This window comes from Marmota flaviventris, chromosome 9 (assembly GCF_047511675.1).
Source record: "Marmota flaviventris isolate mMarFla1 chromosome 9, mMarFla1.hap1, whole genome shotgun sequence".
Taxonomy (NCBI): Eukaryota; Metazoa; Chordata; class Mammalia; order Rodentia; family Sciuridae; genus Marmota; species Marmota flaviventris.
This window is the reverse complement of record NC_092506.1, coordinates 32,305,445-32,331,878: the sequence shown is the minus strand read 5'-3', so window position 1 is coordinate 32,331,878 and position 26,434 is coordinate 32,305,445. Positions and strand designations below refer to the sequence as shown.

General features: G+C 35.5%; 1 protein-coding gene and 1 pseudogene across 1 annotated transcript in view; both read right to left on the bottom strand.

Moving 5' to 3' along the window:
- The window catches only part of Ccdc73 (coiled-coil domain containing 73), a 128,125-nt gene extending 109,334 nt beyond the window's left edge, over nt 1-18,791 (bottom strand). The window contains exon 1 of the mRNA XM_071616315.1: nt 18,654-18,791. Coding sequence (XP_071472416.1) covers nt 18,654-18,791 — 138 coding nt within the window. The remainder of the gene's footprint in view (nt 1-18,653) is intronic.
- On the bottom strand, nt 14,570-15,495 carry LOC114093820 (serine/threonine-protein kinase 25-like; annotated as a pseudogene).
- Nucleotides 18,792-26,434: the final 7,643 nt, after the last annotated feature.

The window sequence follows — 26,434 nt, the reverse complement described above, 5'->3', positions numbered from 1 at the left end:
CTTGCAGGCGCGGGCGGCGGCTCTGCCCCTCCTCCAATTGGGGCAATGTGCCTACCATGCCGGCAGGCCGCTGGGCCTGTTCTGCCGGTCGGTAGCAGGTCCGCCTACCTTGCAGGCATGGGCGGCGACTCTGCCCTTCTGCAGGCCGCTGGGCCTGTTCTGCCGGTGGGTCGCAGGTCCGCCTACCTTGCAGGCGCGTGGGGTCGGCTCTGCCCCTCCGCGGGTTGTTGGGCCTGACCTGCCGGTGGGTCGCAGGTCCGCCTACCTTGCAGGCGCGGGGGTGGCTCTGCCCCTCCGCGGGTTTCTGGGCCTGTTCTGCCGGTGGGTTGCAGGTCTGCCTACCTTGCAGGTGCGGTTGGCGGCTCTGCCCCTCCGCAGGCTTCTGGACCTGTTCTGTCGGTGGTCACAGTTCCGCCTACCTTGCAGGCGCGGGGGGAGGGGGCGGCTCTGCCCCTCAGCAGGCCGCTGGGCCTGTTCTGCTGATGGATCGCAGGTCCGCCTACCTTGCAGGCGCGTGGGGCGGCTCTGCCCCTCCACGGGTTCGACATATCATACTTAACTGTAGTCTAATTTCCCATTCTGTGATTGTACATGTTGTGAAGTTTCATTGGTCATGTGAATACATGATCAATGAAATATGACCATATATGAGCACAGGAAAGTTATGTCTGATTAATTCTACTGTCTTTCCCATTCCCATCCTCTCTCCCTTCCCCCCATTACTCCCTATTCAATCCAGTGAACCTCTATTTCTCACCCTTCCACAGCCTATTGTGAGTCAGCATCTGCATATCAGAGAGAACATTCCACCTTTGGTTTTTTGGTATTGGCTTATTTCACTTAGCATGATAGCCTCCAGTTCCATCCACTTACTGGCAAATGCCATAATTTCATTCTTCTTTATACCTGAGTAATATTCTATTATGTATATGTTCATTTTCTTTACCCATTCATCTACTGAAGGCACCTTAGCTATTGTGAGTTGAGCTGTTATGAACATTGATGCAACCACATCACTATAGTATGCTGATTTTAAGTCTTTTGTGTATATGCCAAGGAGTGGATAACTGGGTCAAATGGTGGTTCCATTCAAATTTGTCTTAGGAATCTCCATACTGCTTTCCAGGGTGGTTTCACCAATTTGCAGTATCACCAGCAATGTATGAGTGTACCTTTTTCCCTACATTCTTGTCAACATTTACTGTAACTTGTATTCTTGATAATTGCCATTATCATTGGAGTAAGATGAAATTTCAGTGTAGTATTAATTGCATTTCTCTAAGTGCTAGAGATGTTGAACATTTTTTCATATATTTGTTGGCCATTCATATTTCTTCTTCTGTGAAGTGCCTGTTCATTTCTTTTGCCCATTTATCAACTGTGTTTGATGTTAAGTTTTTTAAGTTCTTTATATATCCTGAAGATTAATGCACTATCTGAGGTACAGGTGGCAAAGATTTTTTCCCATTCTATAGGCTCTCTCTTCATGTTCTTGATTGTTTGTGGAAACATATCTTGATAAGGGTTTGCAATATACAAGTATAGGCAACTGTCAAAATAGCTAAGATCTGTACATTTTGTTGTTTATAATATTTAGTATGAAGAAAAAAGCTGTGAATAATTGGTGAAATGTGCTTAATGATAGGCATTTTGAAGTATTTCGTAGGAAATGTACTGGTGCCTACACTTTACTTTGAAATTATCAAAGAATAAAATTTAAAAAGGATAGTTAGGGGGCTGGGGTTGGGGCTCAGAGGTAGGGTGCTCACCTAGCACGTGTGAGGCACTGGGTTTGATCCTCAGCACAACATAAAAATAAATAAAAAATGAAGGTATTGTGTCCATCTACAACTAAAAAAAATGTTTAAAGGGATAGTTAGGTAATCAAGCACATACAGTAAAAATGTTAACAATATTATAAATATTTAGTGTGAAATTCTTTCAATTTTGCTGTGTGTTTGATAATTTTCATAACAAAATGAGGAAAAATCCAAGAATAATAATAGATTAAATGTGTTTTTAATGAAATATTTTCCTTGTGACTCTCTTATGTGTTCTTTGCTTGCTCCACATATACACACTTGTAAGCACATACTTATGCTGTGTTACTCAAAGACTTTCCTGAAAATTGTCTCATTTAAAATGGTTTCAGAAACAAGTAACAACAAAACCTAATTCACAGGGGCTTATAAGAGTGAAAAGGAAACTGAAGATAGGTTACTTCAATAATTGACTCAATATCATCAAGAGCTATGATCCTATCTTTCTATGATTACATTTTCATCTTTCTATTTTTTTCATTATGAAAGTGATTTTCCTTAGGCTTTCCACCCCTCATTGTTGCAGAATGGCTATCAAAACTGTAGACATTAAGGGAAAAAAAAAAGGAGAATAATGTGCAGTCAAAAAAGTATATTCTCTCATAATAAAAAGATAATGAAATCTTTCCCCAAAGCTTCCCAACAGACACCCCAATGCACAACCACTCCATGACTGAATTACACGCCAACTCCTAAGTTGGAAAGCAGACTGTCATTGAACCATCATTAAGTAACTAAAACCAGTAAGGGTTTATCTGATTCACACTGGTGAGAGATGAAACCAAAGACACAATTAGGGTTCCTTCAACATAGAAAGAGGAAGCAAATAAATGCACAACTAACTGTGTATGCTACATGATAAATACAGTGAGGAGAGATGAGAATCCCTTGCAGTAATACTTTTCCATAATAAAAACAAATTGGCCAGGTGCAATGATATGTTTCTGTGATCCAACTACTCGGAAGGCTGAGACAGAAAGCAGCCACATATAACATGCAGCCCTTCCCAAAGTGATTGGACTAGAAATGTGCAAGACACTAATACTGCTTTCATCATGTTGGTCTGATAATACACTTCTTTCTTAGAGTCTATGGGTTTAAGATCTTACCATGATCTAGATATTGCCCTAACCAGTTTTTATGTATTGATTAATCTGGGATATAATTTTATAAGATAGGTATTTTTACCATGTTTATTAGAACATTATATTTAGACATAGTTATATGGATTCCTTTTGACATAATTATACATAGTAGGAATTTGATTTCAATTCCCATTCCCCTCCTCTTTCTTCCACTTCTCCCTCGCCCTTTGCTCTCTCCTCTACTCTACTGATCTTCCTTTTACTCCTTTATTTATTGATTGATTGATTGGTACTTTATACATACACATAAAGGAGATAGTCCCTTTGACACATTTATATACATATATAAGTTAGATTCACTCCATATTTCCTTACCTTTCCCTCTTTATTCCCTCCCATTCCCCTACTTCTAACTTCATGAAATCTGATCCCCCTCCCACACTGCCTTCTTTTGCCGCAGTCTGGCTGGGCACAATTCAGGAGCCACTTGTCAAAAGAAACTAACTTTATTTTTAGAACCACACACGCCAAACAAAACAGCTCCTCAGGAAAAACCCTCAGAGCCCAACTGCCACCACCGGCTTCCCACAAGCCTCTCAACCTCCCCCACTCCTCCTGCTCTTGAGGCGGATTGGCTGGGTCGTGTGGGCGGAGCCAAAAAAAGTCCCCCAATGAGCAGCTCCCTAGTCTGAAAGGGCGGGGAAACAGCCCAATGAGCATCACCACAGAGGAGCCAATCAGCTAGAAGTTGCTGGGGCCGCTGTGAGCCAATCATCAGCTGGCAGTCTGAAAGTTTGCTGGGGCCCCTTCGGCTGTGGCTCTCAACATTCTTTCACTTATTTTGTTTTAGCTTCCACATATGGAAAAAAAATTTCAACCCTTGACTTTCTGTCTTATTCCACTTAGCATGGTTTTCTCCATTTCCATTCGTTTACCAGCAAATGCCATTATTTCATTCTTCCTTATGGCTGAGTAAAACACCATTGTGTATATATACAACATATTCTTGATCCATTCATCTATTGCTGGGCGTCTGGGTTGATAATCTGGCTATTGTGAATTGTGCTACTATAAACACTGTAGTGGTTGTTATTGCTATAATATGCCAATTTTAGTTCTTTTGGTTAAATACTGAGGAGGGGATAGCTGGGTCATATGGTGCTTCCATTCCCTAGTTTTTTTTTTTTTTTTAAGGAAATTCCACACTGCTTTCTTAAGTGGCTGTACTAATTTGCAGTCCCACCATCAATGTAGGAGTGTGCCTTTTCCCCTACATCCTCACCTGAATTTATTATTCATATTCTTGATAATTGTCATTATGACTAGAGTGAGATAAAATCTTAATGTAGTTTTGATTTGCACTTCCCTGATTGCTAGAGATGTTGAACATTTTTTTCATATATTTGTTGATAATTTGTGTTTCTTTTTCATAAATTTCTGTTTATTTATTTTGCTCTTTAATTGATTGGGTTATTTGGGTTTTGAATTTGTTTGTTTGCATTGAGATTTTATACTTCTTTTTTCTCACATTTTTATTGGTACATTATAGTTGTACATACTGATGGGATTTGTTGTTACATATTAGTACATGCACACAATTGAGTTCTCTAAACATTCAGAGGATGAGCTGGCAAAAAATTTCTCCCATTCTGTAAATTCTCTCTTCACTCTCTTAATGGTTTCCTTTGCTGTGCAGAAGCTTTTTAATTTTATGACATCCCACTTATTGTTTCTTAGTTTTATTTCTTGAACTTTAGGGGTCTTTTGAGAAAGTCAGTGCCTGCATCTATATAATGGAGCATTGGCCCTATGTTTTCTTCTAGCGTTGTAAGGTTTCTAGTTTAATTCCTAAGTTATTTTGTTTGTTTGTTTTGGTTGTTGATAGACCTTTGTTTTATTCATTTATTTTTATGTGGTGCTGAGGATCGAATCTAGTGTCTCTCACATGCTAGGCAAGCACTCTACCACTAAGCTACAACCCAAGCCCTAATTCCTAAGTTTTTGATCCATTTTGACTTGACTTTTGTGCAGGGCAAAAGATAGTGATCTAAAGTTCACTTTCTACATATAGATATCCAGTTTTCCCAGCACCACTTGTTTAAAATGCTGTCTTTTCTCCCAACACATGTTTTTGGCACCTTTGTCAAAACAAATGGTTTATAATGGTCAAAATAAATGGTTGTAAGCATGTAGCTTTGTCTCTGTGTCTTCTATTCTATCCCATTGGTCTTCATGTCTACTTAGATGTCAACACTATGCTGCTTTTGTTACTATAGCTCTATAGCTTTGTTACTATAGCTCTATAATTTGTAGGATAACCTTACATCCCTGGGATGCAGCCCACTTTGTCATAGTGTAATATGTTTTTGAATGCAGTTTGCTAATATTTTATTAAAGATTTCTGTATCTATGTTCATTGGGAAGAGAGGTCTGTAGTTTTCTTTCCTAGATATGTCTTTATCTGGTTTTGGTATCACGGTTATACCAGCTTCATAGAATCTATTTTGGAGTGTTCCTTCCCTTTTGCTTTCATGGAATAATTTGATAAAAATTATAATAGTTCTTCTTTAAAGGTGTGGTAGAACTCAGCTGATAATCCATCTGGACCTGGGCTTCTCTTTGTTGGTAGACTTTTAATTGCTTTTTCATTACTTGATATTTGTTTAGGTTTTCATCTTCCTGGTTCAATTTGAGAAGGTGATATGTGTCTAGAAATTTATCCATGTTTTCAGATTTTGTAGTTTATTGTACTATAAAGTTTCAAAATAATTCCCATGATCCTCTGGATTTCAGAAGTATCTGTGATGATTTCTCTCCTTTTTCATCTCTAATTTTGTTGAATTGAGTCCTCTCTCTCTTTCTTTTGGTTAGACTGGCTAGGGGTTTATCAATCTTATTTATCTTTTCAAAGAACCAACTCTATGTTGCACTGATCCAGTGTATTGATTTTTTATTCTCAATTTCATTAATTCTGTCATGATTCTCATGCTTTTCACTTCCTACCAATTTTGAGGTTAGTTCTTTTTTGAGGACTTGTGGTGGAACATGAGCTTATTTATTTGGATATCTACTTCTTTGACGTAGGTATTCAATGCAATAAATTTTTCCTCTTAGTACTGCTTCCATACCGTCTCAGGGATTTTGATAGTTTTATCATTGTTTTCATTTGTTTCTAAGAATTTCTTGATTTCTTCTCTCATTTCATCTTGTATATATTCTTCACTTAAGAGTATTGTTGAATCTTCATGTGTTTATATGGTTTCTATTATTTTTCCTGTTGTTAATTTCTAGTTTCATTCCATTGTGGGCCTATAGGAGGCATGGGATTATATCTTTTTTGTTTGTTTGTTTGTTATTTGCTAAGACTTTCATTGTCACCTAGAATATGGTCATTTTGGAGAAGGTTCCATGGGCTGCTGGCAATAAGGTAATTCAGCTGTTTTATGGTGAAATGTTCTATATGTCTATTTGGTCCATTTGATATATAGTATTATTTAGGTTGAATATATCTTTACTGATTTTATGCTTTGATGATCTGTCTATTGGTGACAGGGGTGTGTTGAAGTCACCCAGTATTATTATATTGGGGTCTATCTGGAATTTAATGTCAAGAAGTATTTTTTAATGTAATTGGCTGCACTGCCATTTGGAGCACATATATTTACTATTGTTATATCTTCTTGGTGGAATGTTTCCTTTATCAGGATATAATCACCTTGTCTCTTTTGGTAAATTTTTGTTTGAAATCAACTCTTTCAAATATGAGAATAGCAACTTCAGCTTGTTTATGGACTCTGCATGAAATATTTTTTCCATTCTTTTACCTTTAGTCTGTGTCTGCCTATGATATGAGTCTCTTACAGACAGCATAAAATTGGATCTTGTTTTTTTTTGATCCATTCTGCTAATCTATGTCTTTTAATTGGGAGTTGAGACCATTTATATTCAGTATTATTACGGATATGTGTTTGTGGTTTACTTCCATTTTGATTTTTTGTTTTGTTTAATTCTATCTTGATTCTTATTTAGAGATAATCAATCTTCTATTGCTCTTCATCTATTTGGAAGTTTTGAAATTTGTTTTTGGGTTCCTCTGTATGCAGTTTATCTTTTAGTTTATCCTTGTCATGGAAAGTTACTTACCCATCAAATACGAAGGAGAGCTTTTCTGGGTATAGCAATCCTGGTTTGCAACTGTTTTCTTTTAGAGCTTGGAATATCTCATTCCAAGCCCTCCTTGCTTTTAGTGTCTGATTTGAGTCAGATATGAATCTTATTGGTTTGCCTCTAAATATGATATGATGTTTCTCTCTTGCAGTTTTCATCTTCTGTATTTGTTCTCTTGATTCATTCCTTCAATCATCTTTTAAATCACTGAACATTTTAATTATCAGTTTTTTATAATCAATTTTTTTATAATTTTTAATTTTTTTCCTTATTTTCTTTGTTAGACATTTTGATTATGATGTGCCTTGGAGAACTTCTCTTCTGATTAGGTCTATACAGGATCCTGTATACCTCATGTGTGTGGATGTCTATCTCTTTCTGATATGGGTAAAGTTTTTTTGGTTTTTTTACTGGGGACTGAACCCAGAAGCACTTGATAACTGAGCCACATCTCCAGCCCTATTGTGTACTTTATTTATAGACAAGGTCTCACTGAGTTGCTTAGCACCCTACTTTTGCTGAGGCTAGGTTTGAACTCTCCATCCTCTTACCTCAGCCTCCGGAGCCACTGGGATTACAGGCATGAGCCACCATGCCTGACTGGGCAAAGCTTTTTTGTGACTATCTCATTGAAAATGTTCTTAATGCCTTTGCTTGTATCTCCATGTTCTCTTCTATCCCATTGATTCTCAGGTTCGGTCTCTAGGTGTTGTCCCAGAGTTCCTGTACATTCTGATGGTATTCTGTTTTGTTTTTCTTTACTGTATTCTATGCACTAAAATTCAAGACTGAGGTCCTGTTTTTGTATGCTAAAGTTCTATTTTCTACAAAATCTGATGGAGATGCTGTCAAGTAAATTTTAAATTTGATTCAGTGTGTCTTTCATTTCCAGGAGTCCTGATTGGTTTATATTCTACTTCTTTATTGAAACAAGCTTTCATCTTCTGTATTTGTTGTCTTGATTCATTCCTTCAATCATCTTTTAAATCACTGAACATTTTAATTATCAGTTTTTTTGTAATCAGTTTTTTTATAATTTTTCTCTGCAATTTCATCCTCTTTCATATCTGTGGGATCCTTTATATGGGAATTGTGAATTTTGGGGGGAGATCTGTTTGCCTATTTCCTCATGTTTTCAGAGGTCCTGGACTTACATATCAATTAAGATGGATTTCCCCTCCTCTTGTATATGTGTCCTTACACATGTAGTTCTTTTTTTATTCTAGGATTTCTGTTTTTGGTAAGAGTAGATATTGAGGGGTAGAACCTGAAGTTCCCCCTCTAGTTGTTCCACCTTGGGGCCTAGTTTTTGGCTTGTGGTTTTTGTCTCCCCAGTCTACGAACTAAAGTAATATTTAAGCTCACATAGGGCTAGATATGTGAGGGGTGAGATTCACTGTTGCTTAGCTGAGTTGTGTTTCTCAGCAGCAGGATCTCTACTCTGTGATCTTGAAGTGTCCCAATCACTTGAAGACCCTCTTAGATTGGGGACAGGGATCCAGGAGTAGCACTAATGTCAGTCCTGTACAGATATATAGTTTTGAGATAAATGTCCAGTGCCTACTTTGTCATCTATTATACTGTCACCTCACTGAGAAGCCATTTTCCTGCTTTTAAGTCCAGTGTTGAGGAACTGTTGGAATGTCCATCCTTCCTCTAGTCTTCCATCTTCCCCCTCCTTACTGTGTTTATTTTATAGATGAGAAAACTGAGGTAGCAAAAGGATAAATAATTTGCCTAAAATCACACAGCAGGTAAACAGTTGAATCAGTTTTGAACCCATATTATCTGTCTCCAGAGTCTCTTAAACACTGAAATATATTATCTTTAAGAAATTATAAATTCTGTAGAGCAGTATGATTTGTTATGATATACTCCATTCCTATAAAAACTTCAGAATTCAATTTTCACATCCCAAAAAAGAAAATTATTCAAAAATTTACCTATGTTAAATATGTGAGTATATTCTGGTTTTTTATAAAACTTTTCAAGTTTAAAAACTAGAAATCTTTATTGCATGAAGAAAATAATTTAAGAATCACTGAATATTTTATACTAATAATTTTCCATATCAAAAATCTTCATAATTGATTAAGTTCACAAATGTAAAACAGTAATTTAAATACTATTGGGAAAGGGATTTTTTAATTAAATTTAAAATTATTTCATGAATACTAGAGATATTTTTCTTTAATATTTTAAGCTAATAACACCAAGAAACTATCTGGAGGAGTTCTTAGTATTTTGTTAGACAACATAAGAAACAGAATCAAGCAATTTTGTAGGAGGTGGATTATGAGTTTGAAAAGAAGAGTAAAAGTACCCTGTTACACTTTGGGCTGCTTGGGCATGTGCCTGCTATACATACTGTGTTCCTAAATCTGTTCAGGGTCAAGAATTGAAAAGGTCTGACCAATACACAGCCCATCTTGTAAAACTACAGCCTGAAGCAAGCACTTTAAAAAAGCATGACACTTACTAAAGGTTATAAAGAGTAAATAAACCATCAAATGACTCCTCTTTTATTGTTTTTGTAAAAAACACTTAAATCCTTGTAGTCCTAAGGCATCCAATAAAAAATAAACACTTTTAGGATTCTATATTCTGGGATACTTTATTGAAGTTCAAGATTGGATTTTCTTACTAAATTTAATACATTTTTTCTCACTGACAATTTCATAGGAGTGTTTGTTTAAAACTTTAATAAAACTGCTTGAAGACTGAAGAGAAAGGAAAGTTACAAATAAAAAGATAAATAATTTTTAATAAAAGCATGAAATTAAATTAAAATCCTATAATAGAAGAAGCATATAATGATACTACTTTGGGGAATGTAGCTAATACCCATTTTATAAGTTTTCCAAGTAGGCTAAAGATACATGTTCTACAAATCATAATGATCAGAAAAAGGTATGATTCTACTCACAGCTTAAGTAATTTTATGGGGCACTGAAATCCATTTAATGTTATTTATCACATACTATACCATTAATTGTTCAGTTTTCTCTCACAATAACTTTAGCAAATCATTGCTACTTTAGACTACCCAAAAGCCCATTGAATTATTTATTTATTTATATTTTCTATTTGGTTTTCAGTTATATGAAGTATCTAGGTGTGGTTTTCTCTGTAAGTATCCCATATGGATTTTGCAGAGCTTCTCGAATCTGCATAAGGTATTTCATCTATGTTGAATATTCTCTCCTGTAATCTGGTTCTATAATATTTTTTTTGCACTGATGCTGAGGATCAAACCTAGGGTCTCATGTGCTAGGCAAGCACTGTACCACTGAGATACACCCTCAGCCCTCTAATCCTGTGTTCTACTTATCTAATTAGCCATTAAATCTATTGAGTTAGAATGTGAAATACTATATTTTTCATTTCCAGAATTTCTATTTGATTTTCTTATTTATATATTTCTATTCTTCAGTGAAATGCTTCAGATACTCCTCTGTTTTTCTCAATTTCTAATTTCTTCAATGTATTATAATAAAATTTTTCTTCCTACTTAAATGCCCTTTTCTGTTTGACCTCCAATGCAAATCACAAACAGTTTTATTTTTATTGTCTGATTCTTCTATTGGTTTGGATCATATAATATCTCTTGGCATGCCTAATACTTTATTACTTTCAGTATCTAATTGTAAAGGAATTTCAAATTTCAGGAAATGTGAAAAAAAACACTACAAAAAACTTTCCTGATTCAAGAATAACTTTCCAAAATGATGCCTTATTACCCTCTAAAACTCTCCTATTAAACAAACACACTCTTCACAAGACAAAAATACATCAAATCTTAAACTAACACATATTACTAACATAATTCTTAGACCTGACTGAAATGTTACTACCTGTCTCAATAATGTTAACTAATAATGTTTTTCTTGGTCTTAAAAAATATAGTTTTTATCATTAGTACCTTGTGGATATACACGATAGTGAGATTCACTGTGGTCTATTCATATATGTACACATATGTATGTCAAACTCATTCCACTATCTTTCCCTGTCCCATCTCCCTTTCCTTCCCTTCATTCTCTTATTCCCCTTCATCTGCTCCACTGATCTTTCTTCTATTTTTTTTAATCCCCCACCCCCAATTTGGACTAGCTTCCACATATCAAAGAATACATTCAACTTTGAATTTGGGGGACTTGCTTATTTCACTTACCATGATAGTCTCTAGTTCCATCCATTTATTGGCAAATGCCATCATATATAGCCATAAGACACTAATTTAAAACGTATGTGTATATATATGTGTGTATATAATATATATACACACATATATATGTATATAAAATCACATTTGTAGTGCAGAAAAAAGGTAACAGGGGAAAGAGGAGTGGAAGGAAGGCAGAAGTACTGAGAATTGAATTAGAATAAATTATATTCCATATTTTTATAAATATGTCAAATGAATAACTTAAAAGAACCAATAAAAAATGAAAAAGAAATATACATAAATTATTTTTACATATTCCAGCAGAACTTTAATAAAGTGCAAATTTTTGAGTGTGTATTTAATAAAATACAACCGAAACAGAAAATTTAATCTCTATTGTATCAAAAATCTAACATTGTACCTAACTTGTCTTTCACTATACTTGACCAAACAGTGACAGAAGACTTATGACTCTGTATATAAAATCAAAAGTTCCCTTCAAAAGTACAGCACACATACATAGGATATGTCAATCTCTTCCCTCTTCTGAGGTAACCATGGTCAGTGGTTTAACACATATCCTTCAAGAATTTTTTTCTATAGCAATATAAACATTTTTAAAATTTTTGTCTTTTACAACTTGTACTTTTCATTGACTAATATGCAGATGATTCATATTTATATATGTAAATTTTAGTTTATGGCTTAATTAAGGACATTAATCCCCCAACAACATGGTTCAAATTTCATTTACCATGGCACATAATTATACAAACGTTACTGCTAGCTCTTCAATCCATAAATCACTAAAGAACACACATGCACATGATCAATGATCAATCATATCACTTCTATTACACTCTGTCAGTGACTGGACACTGTTTTTCTATTATTCAATCTACATTTACAATAAAAATTCAAGTATTCATATACATATATATATCTTTATAGTGTCCCAATTTTAACTCCACGTGAAATTTTAGAAAAAATGGGTAATCAATAAGAAGGCCAATGAAAGTGTGGCAAAAAAAAAAAAAAGGAGGAGCAGGGATGGAGGGGAAGAAGGAGGAGAGAAAAGGGGAAAGAAATAGGGAGAGAGAACAAAATGGAGACAGAAAGAAAAAATAACACAAGGAGTAAAATTCAAATCAAATAAGAGTGTTATAGAAGAAATAGCTGACCATTCTAGAAAATGTAGATACGCAGGCAGAGGAACACAGAGAAGGGGAATTTGTCAACATAAATAAGGAAAGTGACTATGGTGAAAAGATTAAAGATGTCCTAGAGAAATAGTGACTAGCAAAGACATCATATTAAAGAAACTCAAAGATATTTCACAATATTGAAACTATAGGGATAAAATGTAGGAAGCTAATCCAATCTTGGACAGGAGTATTATGCAAAGGTAGAAAAAATGATGCTTACTTCATATCTTAAGTTATACAACAAGAATAAGGTAATAGGCTGGGCACGGTGGTGCACACCTGTAATCCTAGCTGCTCAGGAGGCTGAAACAGAGCCTCGTGAGTTCAAAGTCAGCCTCAGAAAGGGCAAGGTGCTAAGTAACTTAGTGAGACCCTGTCTCTAAATAAAATACAAAATAGAGCTGGGAATGTTGCTCAGTGGTTGAGTGCCCCTGAGTTCAATCCACAGTACCAAAAAATAAAAATGAATAAGGCAATATACAATTAATTGCTGTCAACCATAGTCACTCTACTATGTTACAGAATGTTGGAAACTATTTCTCCTGTCCACCTGAACTTCTGCATCTGTTAACCATCTTGTCTCCATCTCTCCAACTCTGAGATTTTGGTAACCACCATTCTACTCTCTATTTCTCACAAGATCAAGTTTTTAAGCTTCCATATACATAAGTGAAAAACATGTATTTGTCTTTCTGTGACTGATATTTCATTTGACACAGTGTCCTCCAGTGCCATCCATATTGCTGCCAAGTGGAGAGGATTCTGAATGTTCCCAGCACAAAGAAATGATAAATGTTTAAAGTGATGGATATGTCCATTACTCTGAACTAATTATCACACATTCTATGCATGTACTAAAATATGACACTTATTCCATAAATATGTACATTATGTATTGATATTTAAAATTAAATGTATTTTTAAAAGAAAAAATAAGATAAACACAATTTAAACTATCTTGATAAGTTTTTAATCAAAAAACCTTTATCTTTCAATGATTCTGTTTTAAATTGCATTTATTATTTATTTGTGTACTAAATATTTTCATTGGTTTTTTACTTCCTTTTATATTTATGACTAAAGACATTATGTTTTCACAAATGTTTTTAATAAATACAAAATAATCACACTTTCATCACCATTTTGTTTTTTTCATATTTTATTCATGCATTATAGCTGTACATAGAAGCTCATAATACTTGCTACATATGTGTACATGCACACAATATAACAATATTATTTGGCGAATATCATTCCCCAGAATCTCCTCTTTCCCTCCCTTACCATTTATTTTTAAAATCACTTCACATGGTTTCAGCTTTCAGAGGCATTTTTTTTTTATGGTCCCACACTACCATATAAAGGAAAGATTTTCTGTATTCCACACATCTTCCATGTTGGTCTGTATGTACCTAACTCATTAATTTTCATAATTACAGAATAGTCCACATATCTGATTTGGTCATCTAACTATGCATATCAAACTACATCAAAATTTAGCAGTTTAAAATAACAAAAAATTTATTAAATCTCACAATTTTGTACATTGACTGAGCTCACCTGGGAAGTTCTGTTTCACAGGGCATGGATAAGGTCACTTATGCACATGCATTCATACTGTAGTTTGGCTGGGATTAGAATGATCACGATGTTCTCTCACTCTCTAATGTCTCCTCCTATATAACTTCTCATCATTCAATAATCTATTCTGAGCTTTATGACATAGCAGATGGCTTCCAAGATGATAAGCCCCAAGGTTCAAGTATGTGTCAAGTCTATAATGCTTCATGTTAACTAATATCCTATTAGCCAAAGAAAATCATGTGACCAGATCTAAGTTAATATGAGAGTGATCTATTCTAGGGCATGAAGGATGGTTCATCAGAAGTCACAAATGTAATAATATCATTTGTGTACCCTGCTGACCGATATTTTGATTATAATTTTTTCCCATTTCAATGATATAATAAATATTATTAAAGAAAAATCTTGGCCCAAGTTAGCCCAAACAAGGAATTATCCTACAAAAAAATATAAACTGTTCATTTGTTAAGATCATAAAATTTTAAATTCTGATTTAGACAGATAAACTGAATTTTCATTCATGGTCTGTATTAATTTACATCAATAAATAAAAGATAAGAAGTACTCATTCCTGAAAACTTGCCAACACTGGAATTTATTAATCTTTTTGTTTTTCCAATCCAGATTTTCAATGAAAGTGGCAGGGCCCCTTGGCAGCTGTCCCCTTGACAGCTTGCTATGTGGGCTTGGCTGGGTGGTCAGGGGGAATGTCCAGATGGGACCCTGCTCCTGGTCCTCAGCCTCACTATCAATGTTGGACTCCTTGCCATGCCCCTCAGACTTTCCAAGCTTGTAACAGTCTATGAGTTCGGTGAGAAAGGAGGTCTTCTTGGTGCAGCATTTGATTTATGCTTTAGCAACTCCTTTGCAGTGGGTCAGAATCAGGGGGTTCTTGTTGAAGAAGGTCTCCACAAACTCCATGAAGGGCTTTCTATGGTGGCCCTCCAGTGAGGGTGGCCTGGTCTTAGGAATCAGAATCAGAACATATATGGGATAGAGGTTGGAATTGGGTAGCTCCCCCTTTGCAAGTTCTATGGCCATGATGCCCAGGGACCAAATGTCAGCCTTAGGCCAACCTGATAACCTCGGGTGCCTTCCAAAAAGGGATGCTTGCAAACATGTTTCTCCTAATCTGCATGTGCTGTGAATTGCCCTGCCACCCTGAAACCTGCTAGCTTCACGTTGCCTTGCTCTGACAGCAGGACACCAGCAACTTTGCTGTCTCAGTGAATCTTGCACTCCGTGCCGATAATCCCAGCCCTTCAGAATCTCCCGCAGGATAATGGCAATGTAAGTCTCCTCCACTGGAACCGATTTCAGCAAGTCCAGTGCCAAGCGCCCACCCAGGTACATGATGATCCACAGCTTGGTGCTCTTCAGGTAGAAAGAAGTCAAAGAAGCCCATCAAGAGGGACTGTCACACTGGCTGTGCATGGTGATCTCCTGCTAGATATCCTTGTTCTCATCTCTCGCCTCCTCTAGTTCAATGACCTTGATGGCCACTAACTACTTGGTGTGGTTGTTGATGCTCTTGTACACCTCCCCAAATGAGTCCTTGCCAACGTGGTCAAGCTTGGTAAAGAGCTTCTCAGGTTCACCCAACAGTGTGGGTACAGAGGTGAGCCAGGCCTGCACCACCTAGGCACCATCCCTTGGTCCACTGCCTAGAGGCCTACTCACTCAAGCAGCTCAGGGAGCTCCATCCTGGAATCCTGGCCTGCTCTGCATAGAAAACATGGGTGCCTACCACAGCCTTACTTGCCTAGAAAGCCCAGGCCTCCCAGCTCATGAGAAGGCAGCAGTGAGGGCCAAAAATGTAGAAATCTTTTTAATAATTTTCCAAATTGGGAAGCAAAAATATCTCATTTTTTTTAATTTGTACTTACTTTAACATTAATAAAGTAAGGCTACTTTTGTATTTTGAGTATTCTTTATTCTTTGTTCTATCCATTTTTCTATTGAGTTGTCTTGATCCATAGGAATATATTGTAAATAAGTATTGATCTCTTTTCCCATTTCACATGCTGCAGATATTTTCTCAGCCACTTTTTTTTAAAAAACTTCATTTATGGTGGCTTTAATTCCAAAGAAGCTAATCATTTTTGTATCTGTCATCTTTTCCTTTACCAAGGATAATCTATTCCCAAGACCATAAAAATTATTTCTTCCTGGGTAAAGTAATGCACACCTGTTAATCCCAGCTACTTGAGGATGAGTGCTGGAAGCCATCCATGACCCATGCATGGACTGTGCAATATTCCAGCCATTAAGTAGGGAAGCCTGGTATCAGAAACTCCCAGGAGGAACCAATCCACTGGTTCAAGAACACCTGATTCACATGGTGCCCTGTCTAGCTCACCACTCAAGTTCTAGCTCAGCTCTGGAGATGGGAGCCAGACAGCCTCTCGAAGATGGGTGTAGCTTCTCAAATGCCAATAAACCTGTTTACTCCAAGACCCCTGCCACAACAGAGAAGCAAGCACCAAAACAAGACTCCTCCCATTGAAACCTTATGCCTGCCTTTGATGTAATCCCTCTTAAATAAAGAATTGGGGCCTTTTAGTCAGTTGTTCAGTTCCAGTTCCCATTAGGACTGGAAGACCCATCAGACATTCCACTTTATATATCTAATTTCTGGATTTGTCTTTATTTCTTACTGATTGCTGACTTTTTATTTTCCAGGCCAGCTCACACCTCCTGGGCAGGAACCTACTCTGTCAGGGTGCTAGCCACCCTGTTATAGATAGGGATGTAGCTCAGTGGTAGAGTCCCCTGGGTTCGATCAAACAACAAAATTAAATGTTCATCTATTATTTGTATCTTTTTTTTCCTTGCATTTGTATCTTTTTTTTCCTAGTTTTTCTTTGTCCTGAGCTTAATTTTTGTGTCTGAGGCATGTATGAATGGTCCAAATACCATTTATTGACTGTTCTTTTCCCCCACTAAATTGATTTATTCTTTCACTTATCAATTTTTCTATTTCTTCAGTAGTCACACTTTTGTTACTGCTTTAGAACCTATCTTAATATATTTGATAGAGCAAGTAACAATTCACTGTTTTGAAATTTTTCTTGGCTATCCTCATGCCTTTTTTTTAAAAGACATGGTCTTGCTACGCTGCTTAGATTAGCCTTGAACTCCCTGTGCTCAAGCAACTCTCTTATCTTAGCCTATGGAGTAGCTGGGACGTAAACCACTGTGCTGACCTCTCATGCATTTTTTTTACAGATATAACTTTAGAATCATCCTGCCAAGTTCCAAAAACCATTGCATTCAATTCTGGCTGGCACTGTATTAATTTTTTTCAATTTTCAAAGGAATATCTAGAAATGAAAAATATAATCACTGAAACTTAAAAACTCTAGGTAAAGATTAGATAGCAAGTAAAAAACATCTGAATAGACTTGAAAAACAGGTTGGAAATACAAACAGACCACAATAAAATGTTTAAAATATAAAAAATATTAAATTTTAAATAGTGGCCTAAAGTTGTTTCATTTAGAAAAGGTAACATTTTAAATTAATGTTGCAAAAATATTTCTTTATAACACTTAATCAAAGATACCATTTTTCAGAAAAATTTCTCCTTTAACAGATTCTTGTTACACCAATAAGTAGCTTTATATAGGATAAGCACTGTAATATTTAAATTTTCTTATTATAACAATAAATTTCACCAATTTTAAATCCCAGAACAAGGTTCATATAATATGTTATTTCAGATCTTTTTTTCCTCTCACTTGTAGTTTATTTTCAGGAAGTTACTTTATCTATCAATTCTTCTGCCTCTTTTGTTCTATCTTCATAGACATGTATAAGTCCTAGTAAATATACTACTGGATCACTACTGAAATAATTTTATAGTTTATTTTCTTCTCTTCAAAACCCTTTGAACACCAATCATCCTACAGAGTTAAAATGTATTTTTCAAATTTAGATCCACAGAGGGCTAGGATCAGTTGTGGGGCACTTGCCTAGCAGGTGCAATCCCCAGAAGTTCAAGAAAAAAACAGTTCCACACAATCTCAGAAATTAAATGCTTTTTAACGAGGTTTACACAATATAGATTTCCTGTTGAAACCAAGATATTTTACAGGTAATATATTAGGTATCTCCTTTTTAAAATTTCAGCTATTACTTTAAAAACTAAGGGTATTTGATTCTTTGAACTCAGAATACTTACTACATACGTTTATTTTGTCACTTAATCATATATTGCTCTGTTTCACTATTTAATCATTTTTACAGGAACCTACCATACTATCTTAAAAAAATGTAACCTCACCAAGAGCAGTTTATTTCAATTTGCAGAGCATCTAACCACAGTGCTATCTATGTATCCCCAGTGGCCCCATCAATAGTACCTGACTTATTAATTATATAGCAATCTGAAAATCCCTATCCTGTTTGTTTTAGTTTCTAGATCTTTCTTAGTTCCTGTTCCCTGGTCATTGTCTTAATTGCTGTGTTTTTATGTCATTATTTGGACTGCATATTTTCTTTCTAAACAAGAGGTTATTTTCTTGGGTTCTTATTTTCCCCCTTGAGAAGCAATAACCAAAAAAAAAAAAAAAAAGGATAAAAGCAAGTTCTCTTATTTAAAAAATTCAAAAAAGGAACTTACCCTTCTCATACGTAATTCTTCTACTGCTTCCAGTAAACTTGTTTTGAAATCTAATAACTGAATGGAAAACATTGTCTCTGAAGAATGTTGAAGAGTAAAGGCAGATGATGATGACTCAGTGTTGAAATCGTTCTCCATAGTAACATTTATTTCCTGTAATATAAAAAGATTTCAAATAAAAAAAACTGTTTTCCAAGTAAAAATATAGTTACCACAAAAATGTAACAATCTGTATCCCATAATCTTCCAGGTTTGACAGTACATACAGTTTTTTATCATTCCTACTCCATCTTTCATACAAAAACTAAACTTAACAGCAATATTCTATTCAATTTCTCCATAGCTAAGGATTTTTCTGGTACCCAGGTTTCCTCAGAGAAATTTTCTGCCCTTAAACACCAGTCTCTTAGAAGTTGTGTTCCTCATATTGCAGGCAAGGTTTGACCCTTCATAGCTCCTGCATGCCAAGATAAATGCAAATTCTTTTCCTAAACTTTGCCTTGACATAAAGCTATTATGCAAGGGATTGTGTGAACACTAATTAATAGTAATATGACCTTTAAAAACTCAACAAAATTGCAAGAGGAGGCTGTGGTAACTGCTTTTTATTTAAAACCAAGGTACCTAACATATTCTCAATCCAGAAAAATGTATGAGTCAGGTTTCAAGAAACTTTCCTTTTCAAATTTTCAATGTCAAATAATTATTGGAAGTAGTTGCAAAGCAATGTACAGGACCATTCAAGCAACCTCCTCCAATGTTAACATCTTGTAGTATAACAAGAGGACAATAAAATATTGTGTATGACACTGATGCAATCCCCAGAATTTAGGATGTTACCAATTAGATGTGCATTCATTTGTGTGTGCATACAAACGTGTATATTTACTTTTATGAAAGTTTATCACAGGCATAACTTCATGACTATGACCACAATCAAGAAACAGAATTCTAACACCAACACAGGCTCCCTTCAAGCTCCTTCAAGCTCCCTTTGTTGCCATACCCACTCCTTTCCCCCCATCTTTAACCCCTAGAAAACATTAACCTTAATTTTAATTTCATATGAATTTGTCATGAAATTTTGTATTATAAAAGGTGGTGAGAGAAACCTTGACCTATTTATATAATCTAAAATACTTTCACCTTGGTAATGTCTGAAAAAAAACTTGCAGATGCAAGTAAAAATTCCTTCTACAGAAATGTAACTTTATGCAAAGGATTCAAAGAATCTTCACAAATAATTTTTCAAGGACAATCAGCAGCACACAAAGATAATCAAGTACCGATTTTCTATTTCTTATTTGGCTCTATACCTATTGTCTATTTTTTTCCAAATACTCTCCAAAAAAATGTGTCACATAGCAAAAATTTTTCCATGTTTTTTAACACATTAGATGATTTTTATCATATAATGTGCTTGAGTACATTATTGATACTTTGTGTTTAAACTACTATTTCCTGGTTCATATGTCTTCATTTTTGCTTTTTTCTCATTTTGACAAAGAGTAACCTCTAATTATTTTCTATGAAACTGAAGCTAAGCTTTTAGATATATAACAATTTCTATAAGAGTACTTTATTCTAACCCCAAGCTTAATTGATAATTGGGCCTCAGCTGTGGGAAAGTTTTCCTAGATATTTCTTTTAATAATACCCTCCCATTTTCTGGAACTCCCTTTAGTTAGACATTGTATTACCTTTCTGGACTTCCTAATTTTCTTATCTTTTTCCTCCTATTTCCTATCTCATCATATTTTTGTTCTGCTATTTGAGAGATCCCCTCCACTTTATCTTCTAATCTTTCTGTTGAAATCCTTTATGTTTTTGTACCCAAGAGCTCTTTTATGTTACATTAAAGTAGGTTTTTCCCTCATAGCATCCTGTTTTTGGTTCAAAAATACAAGCACCTCTTTTATCTAGTGATTAGTCATATAGTTTATATACTGTTTTTTTAATTTTTATTTATTTTTTTAGTCATACATGACAGTAGAATGCATTTTGATATATAATACATACATGGAATGTACATACATCAATCAATATGTCTATTCTATTCTGCTGCCCTTCCTATCCTCCCTACTCCTCCCCTCCTCTCTCATCCTCTCTCTATCCAATCTAATGTGACACACTTTTTTTTCTTTTTCTCATTACAACATCATAAATGTATTCTGTATAACCATGAGGATCTCCTCCCATCTTCTGTGCAACTCCCCTTCTCCCTCTTTTTCCCTCCCACCTCTCTTCCCTATTTAGTGGTAATCTTCTTCTCATGTTCTTCCTCCCTGTCCAATTTTGAGTTGCCCCCCTTATATCAGAGAAGACATTTGGCATTTGTTTTTTAGGGACTGGCTAACTTCACTTAGCATAATCTGCTCTAATGCCATCCATTTGCCTGCAAATTCCATGATTTTATTATTTTTTAGTGCTGAGTAATATTCCATTGTGTATAAATGCCACATTTTTTAATCCATTCATCTATTGAAGGGCATCTAAGTTGGTTCCACATTCTAGCTATTGTGAATTGTGCTGCTATAAACATTGATGTGGCTGTAAGACCTAAGAAGAGCATACTACAGGGACACAGCCACATCAATTTTATAGCAGCACAAATCACAATAGCTATATACTGTTTAATGGGCAAAAAATCCTACCATTTCATACTTATATCACTTTAAAATGTGATTTTGTTGTTCCGCCCATCCAGACATAGACTCTTTTCTTAACCCTCTTGAATCTAGGTGAGTTTTATGACTTACTTTCATTAATAGAATATGTCAGAATTGATAACGTATAAATTACGGAAAGTAGTATGAAAGTAGGCCTCAAGAGGTCTTGCAGTTTCTACCTTTGAACTCTTAGAATGCTCCCCAGAGATCACCATCCTGTGACATAGTCTGGAATGACATACCATGTGAAGAACAAGACCCAGAAGTTTCCCCTTTTCCACCTGAGCTCAGCCCTAAGAAAATCCATAATTCAATAAACCTGTATGAAAAAACATACATAAAACCAGCAGACAAATATTCCAATCCACAAAATATGAGAAATAAAAAATTATTGTTTTAAGCTACTAAATTTGGGTGGTTTATTACACAGCAATAGGTAACCAATACAGAAATAAGTATTGGAAATAGAAGGCTGCAGTAACAAAAATCTACAATAGGTGGCACTGGCTTTAGGTCTGCATGGTAAGCAAAGACTGGAAGGGTAACAGAAAGACTTCTTATGGAAACCGGAAGGAAATGAAGAAACTATAACTAGAGTCTTGAAAGATTTCATGAAATAACTTCAGATATAAAATACACTCCATTAAATTCTGGATCTGATTATGAAGATTTCCAGATTTTATTTTTTTTAATATTTTTTAGTTGTAGATGGACACAATACCTTTATTTATCATTATGTGGTACTGAGGATCGAACCCAGGGCCTCTCACATGCTAGGTGAGCACTTTACCACTGAGCCACAACCTCAGCCCCCAGGTTTAAAAAAAAAAGAAGTATAAATTGGCTTTTTTAAAAATCTGAATACTGAAGCTATAAGAAGGGAGATGAATTAAAGAAGAAATAGTTCAGGTTTGTAAGTCAAATTTGGAGAAAATACAAAAGATCCAAGATAACTAAGATGGAAAATAAAACCCATGTCACGTTTCTAGACTCTCCAATCAGCAAAAATTTTTCCACTAAGAAATAATTCAAAATAAATATCAAACCAAGGGTAAGGGTAATTAGGCCTTTTAAGACCACAGAAAATTCAAGGCGCCCTTACTACATAAGACTCTCAAAGTCATTCGCTCAGAGCAGCCTGACATGCCTAAGGTAGAAAATAATCTACCTTAAAAAGAATTATGGATATGGCTTTAGAGAAAATTTTCACAAGAAACCCAGACAGTTTTGTGTTTGTTTGGGATATAGGTTATTTTCAATTGTACTGGCAGGATGACTGCCAGCATGAACAAAAAAGGACTTAGCACAGCATTTTTTTAAAAGGCCTTTACCAAAGGAAACAAGGCAAACTACTTACTTGTGAACTGTCTTTTTTTTTTTTTTTGCATTACTGGATGTTAAATCAGGACCTTGCACATAATGGAGCAAGCATTGTACCACTGAGTTATAATGCCCTCTTCGAGGCCATTTCTTTCTTTCTTTCTTTCTTTTCCATTTTTAATTGTAATTATTAGCCATTTTTTTCTTTTTTGCTGCACTGGGGATTGAACTCAGGTATATTCTACCACTGACCTGCAACCCCAGCCCCACTTTTTTTTTTTTTAAACAATCTCACAAAATTGCCCAGGCTGGCCTCAAACTTGCAATCCTCCTGCCTTAGCCTCTCAAACAGCCAGAATTACATGTGTATACCACCATACCCAACTAGTGCATATTAATTGTACAAAATGATGAATATCTTTGTAACATTTTTATACAGGCATATAATGAACTTTGATGATATCCATCCTATTTGATGGTATCCATCCTCCCTATTGCCCTTTCTAATCCTATCCCCATAATCCCCTTCTCATTCCAGAAGCCATTTTTCATGGAAAAGGAAGAGCCTTTCTAAGAGCTGAGCCAAAAATCCAGAGGCAGAGGAATGTGATGGACGTCATTATCCAAAGTACATTTATGAAAACACAAATTGGTGTGAATATACTTTGTATATAACCAGAGATATGAAAAATTTGTGCTCTATATATGTAATATGAATAGTAATGCATTCCACTGTCATATGTAAATTTTAAAAATTAGTTTAAAAAATTCCAGAGGTTAAGGCCAAGATAAAAACAAAGGACTAGGGGGCTACAATTGTGGCTCAGTGATAGAGCACTCACGTAGCATGGGTGAGGCACCAGGTTCAATCCTTAGCACCACATAAAGATAAATAAATAAAGGTATTGTGTCCAACCACAACTAAAAAATATTTTTAAAAAAAGAACTAGGGAGTCTGAGCACAGTGGCGCATGCCTGTAATCCCAGTGGCTCAGGAGGTTGAGGCAGGAGGATCGTGAGTTCAAAGCCACAGCAAAGCACTAAGCAACTCAGTGAGACCCTGTCTCTAAATAAAATACAAAATAGAGCTGGGGATGTGGCTCAGTGGGCGAGTGCCCCTGAGTTCAATCTCCAGTACCCTCCCCCCAGAAAAGGACTAGGGAACATTATTTCATGCCCCTAATAACATAAGCCCACCTGTATTTCAGGCATGCTATGACCTAATGTCCTCCCTTTCTCTCCTTTTTGAATGGAAATGTCTATTTTGGTTATCCTGCCTCTCTCACACCACTGTGTATGGGATGTGGAGGAAGCAGATAATCTGTTTTTTAGTTCACAGGTGTCTGGATCAAGAAGAGCTTTACCTGAGAAGCTACAGTCAAGGAGCCTCAACCACATTCAAAACTAATACAGATTAAGTGACCTCAGCTCTTTTATTCCCCTGCAGTGCCTTCAGCCCTCTGGCCCTTATGTCCAAGTTCCTTTATTCCTGTTTACTTTTCATCTCTTTAATGTTTTTCTCAAATAGATGGTGATCCCTACCTGTCTATTTATATTTAAGTGTAATATGTTAGTTAATATCATTTAAAATGCAGGGGGACTATTCTAAATTAAAGGACAACAGACAGACATGACTATTAAGGCAATATATGAACATTAATTGGATTCTAGATTGAAAAAGAAATAGCTACTAAGGACATTTGGAGGATAAATGGGTAATATGAATGATGAGTATAGATGATATTCCCAAATCTGTATCTTCCCAAAGCTATGAAGGAGAAAATCCTTGTCCTTGTTATTAGGAGATACATGCTTACAGTAATTCAGAGTAAAGTATTGTAATACTTACAAATTACATTCAATGAGATAAAGAAAATGTAACAAATATTTAATAATTGGTGAATCTGGGTAAAGGGTATAAAGGTGTTGGTTGTTCTATTATTTGAACTCATAAGTTTTGGTATTTTTAAGACAAAACATTGGGAAAATGAAATGACATACTATGATCAAAAAGACACATAATATTAAGTGTTGGTAAGGATGTAAGAAACTAGAAACTTCATAAACTATTAATGGAAGTATAAAAGGGTACAATCAGGCTTTGGGATAGTTCTTGCCTAGCATGCACAAGATGCTAGGTTCAATCCTCGCGATATGTATCTGTGATATCTCCCCACCCCCCCCACACACACACACACTCTCATACACACAGTATATGCACTTTAGAAAACAGTCTGAAACATGATCAATGCACTATATACCCATTTGTGCAATTAATATATGCTAATAAAAAGAATAGTCTGGCAGTTCCTCAAAAGGTAAAGAATAACTGAGTATGGTGACACACACAGAGTCCCAGCTACTCAGGAGACTGAGATGGGACAATCTCTTGAGCCCATGATTTCAAGTCTAGCCTGGGCAACATAGCAAGACCCCACCTCAAAAAACAAACCAAAAAAAAGTGTGAGTTCCCACATGACCTAGCAATTCCTCTCCTAGGTTCCCAAGACAACACTGCGCATGAATGTTCATAGCAGCACCATTCGCAACAGACAAAAGATAGAAAAAACACAAATGCTCATCAAATAGTAAATGGATAAGTAAAATGTACATATCCAGAAAATTTGTCCCTAATAAAAAAACATAGTACTAAAACAGTCTAAACCAGGTATCAGCCTCAAAAACATACTAAATGAAAGAAATAAGTCACAAAAGGACACATATTGTATGATTCTATTTATACAAAATGCCCAAAAGAGGCAAACTCATGGAAACAGAAAGCAGATCAATAGTTGCTTAAGGCTGGGGGCCAGAGGGCTGAAGGCATTGCAGGGGAATAGGGACTAGTGGCTAACAGGTATGGGGATTCTTTTTCAGGTGATGAAAATATCCTAAAATTGACAATGGTGATAGTTGCACAACCATGATATACTAAAAAAAAAAAAAATCATAGAATTGTACACTTTGAATAAGTGAACTGTATTTTTCTGGTGTCAGGTCAAATGTTATTTCTTCAGTAAGCTCCATACCTAACCATTCTATAGCACATTATCCTGTCTTATTTTCTTCATGACAAATTTATGTGTTAATTATGTTAACTGTTTATTACATCTCTTTCTCTCCTTCCTTGTAAAGCAGAAGCTCATCTAACTTGGCCATGCTGTGTCTTCAGCACCTTGGACAGGGCCGAGTACAGACTAATATAGAATATTTAATATTAGTTAAATAAATATTAAATTGATATACCTCATCTAATCCCTAAAGGTTATCTGTTTAGTGACCACCCCCCTACTATCAGCACACAATAATCATCTAAAAAGCCACAGATTGGGCATCAGTTGATATCAATAAATCTGTTAACAGGTAGCCATGTGATAGCAGATAATTCAAACATTCTGGAATATTTTATTCCCCAAATTTACTTCCAGCTCCAAAGTTCTACCATGTGACTATCATGTGAAAAAATCCCAATGATCTTCAATAATTTTAAAAGTACTCATTTGTATTTTTTCACCTCAAATTTAATAAACCCAAATTTGTACTCTTCCTCCTCAAATCTTTTTAACTCCTTTTCTGTCAATAGTATCACATATTTTATTTAACTCTCCCATGAACATTCACAAAATCTTTGATAGCATTCTTTCTTCCTCATTCTCTTCCTCTACTTTGCCTGGCCCTCTTACTCACTGCCTCAATCTTGTTCTCTTTTGACTCTCACTCTCTTATTCATCCCCTAAATCTAATTTCTAAATGGACCTGTTTGGTTTTCCTTCTAATTTGCCCTTACAAACA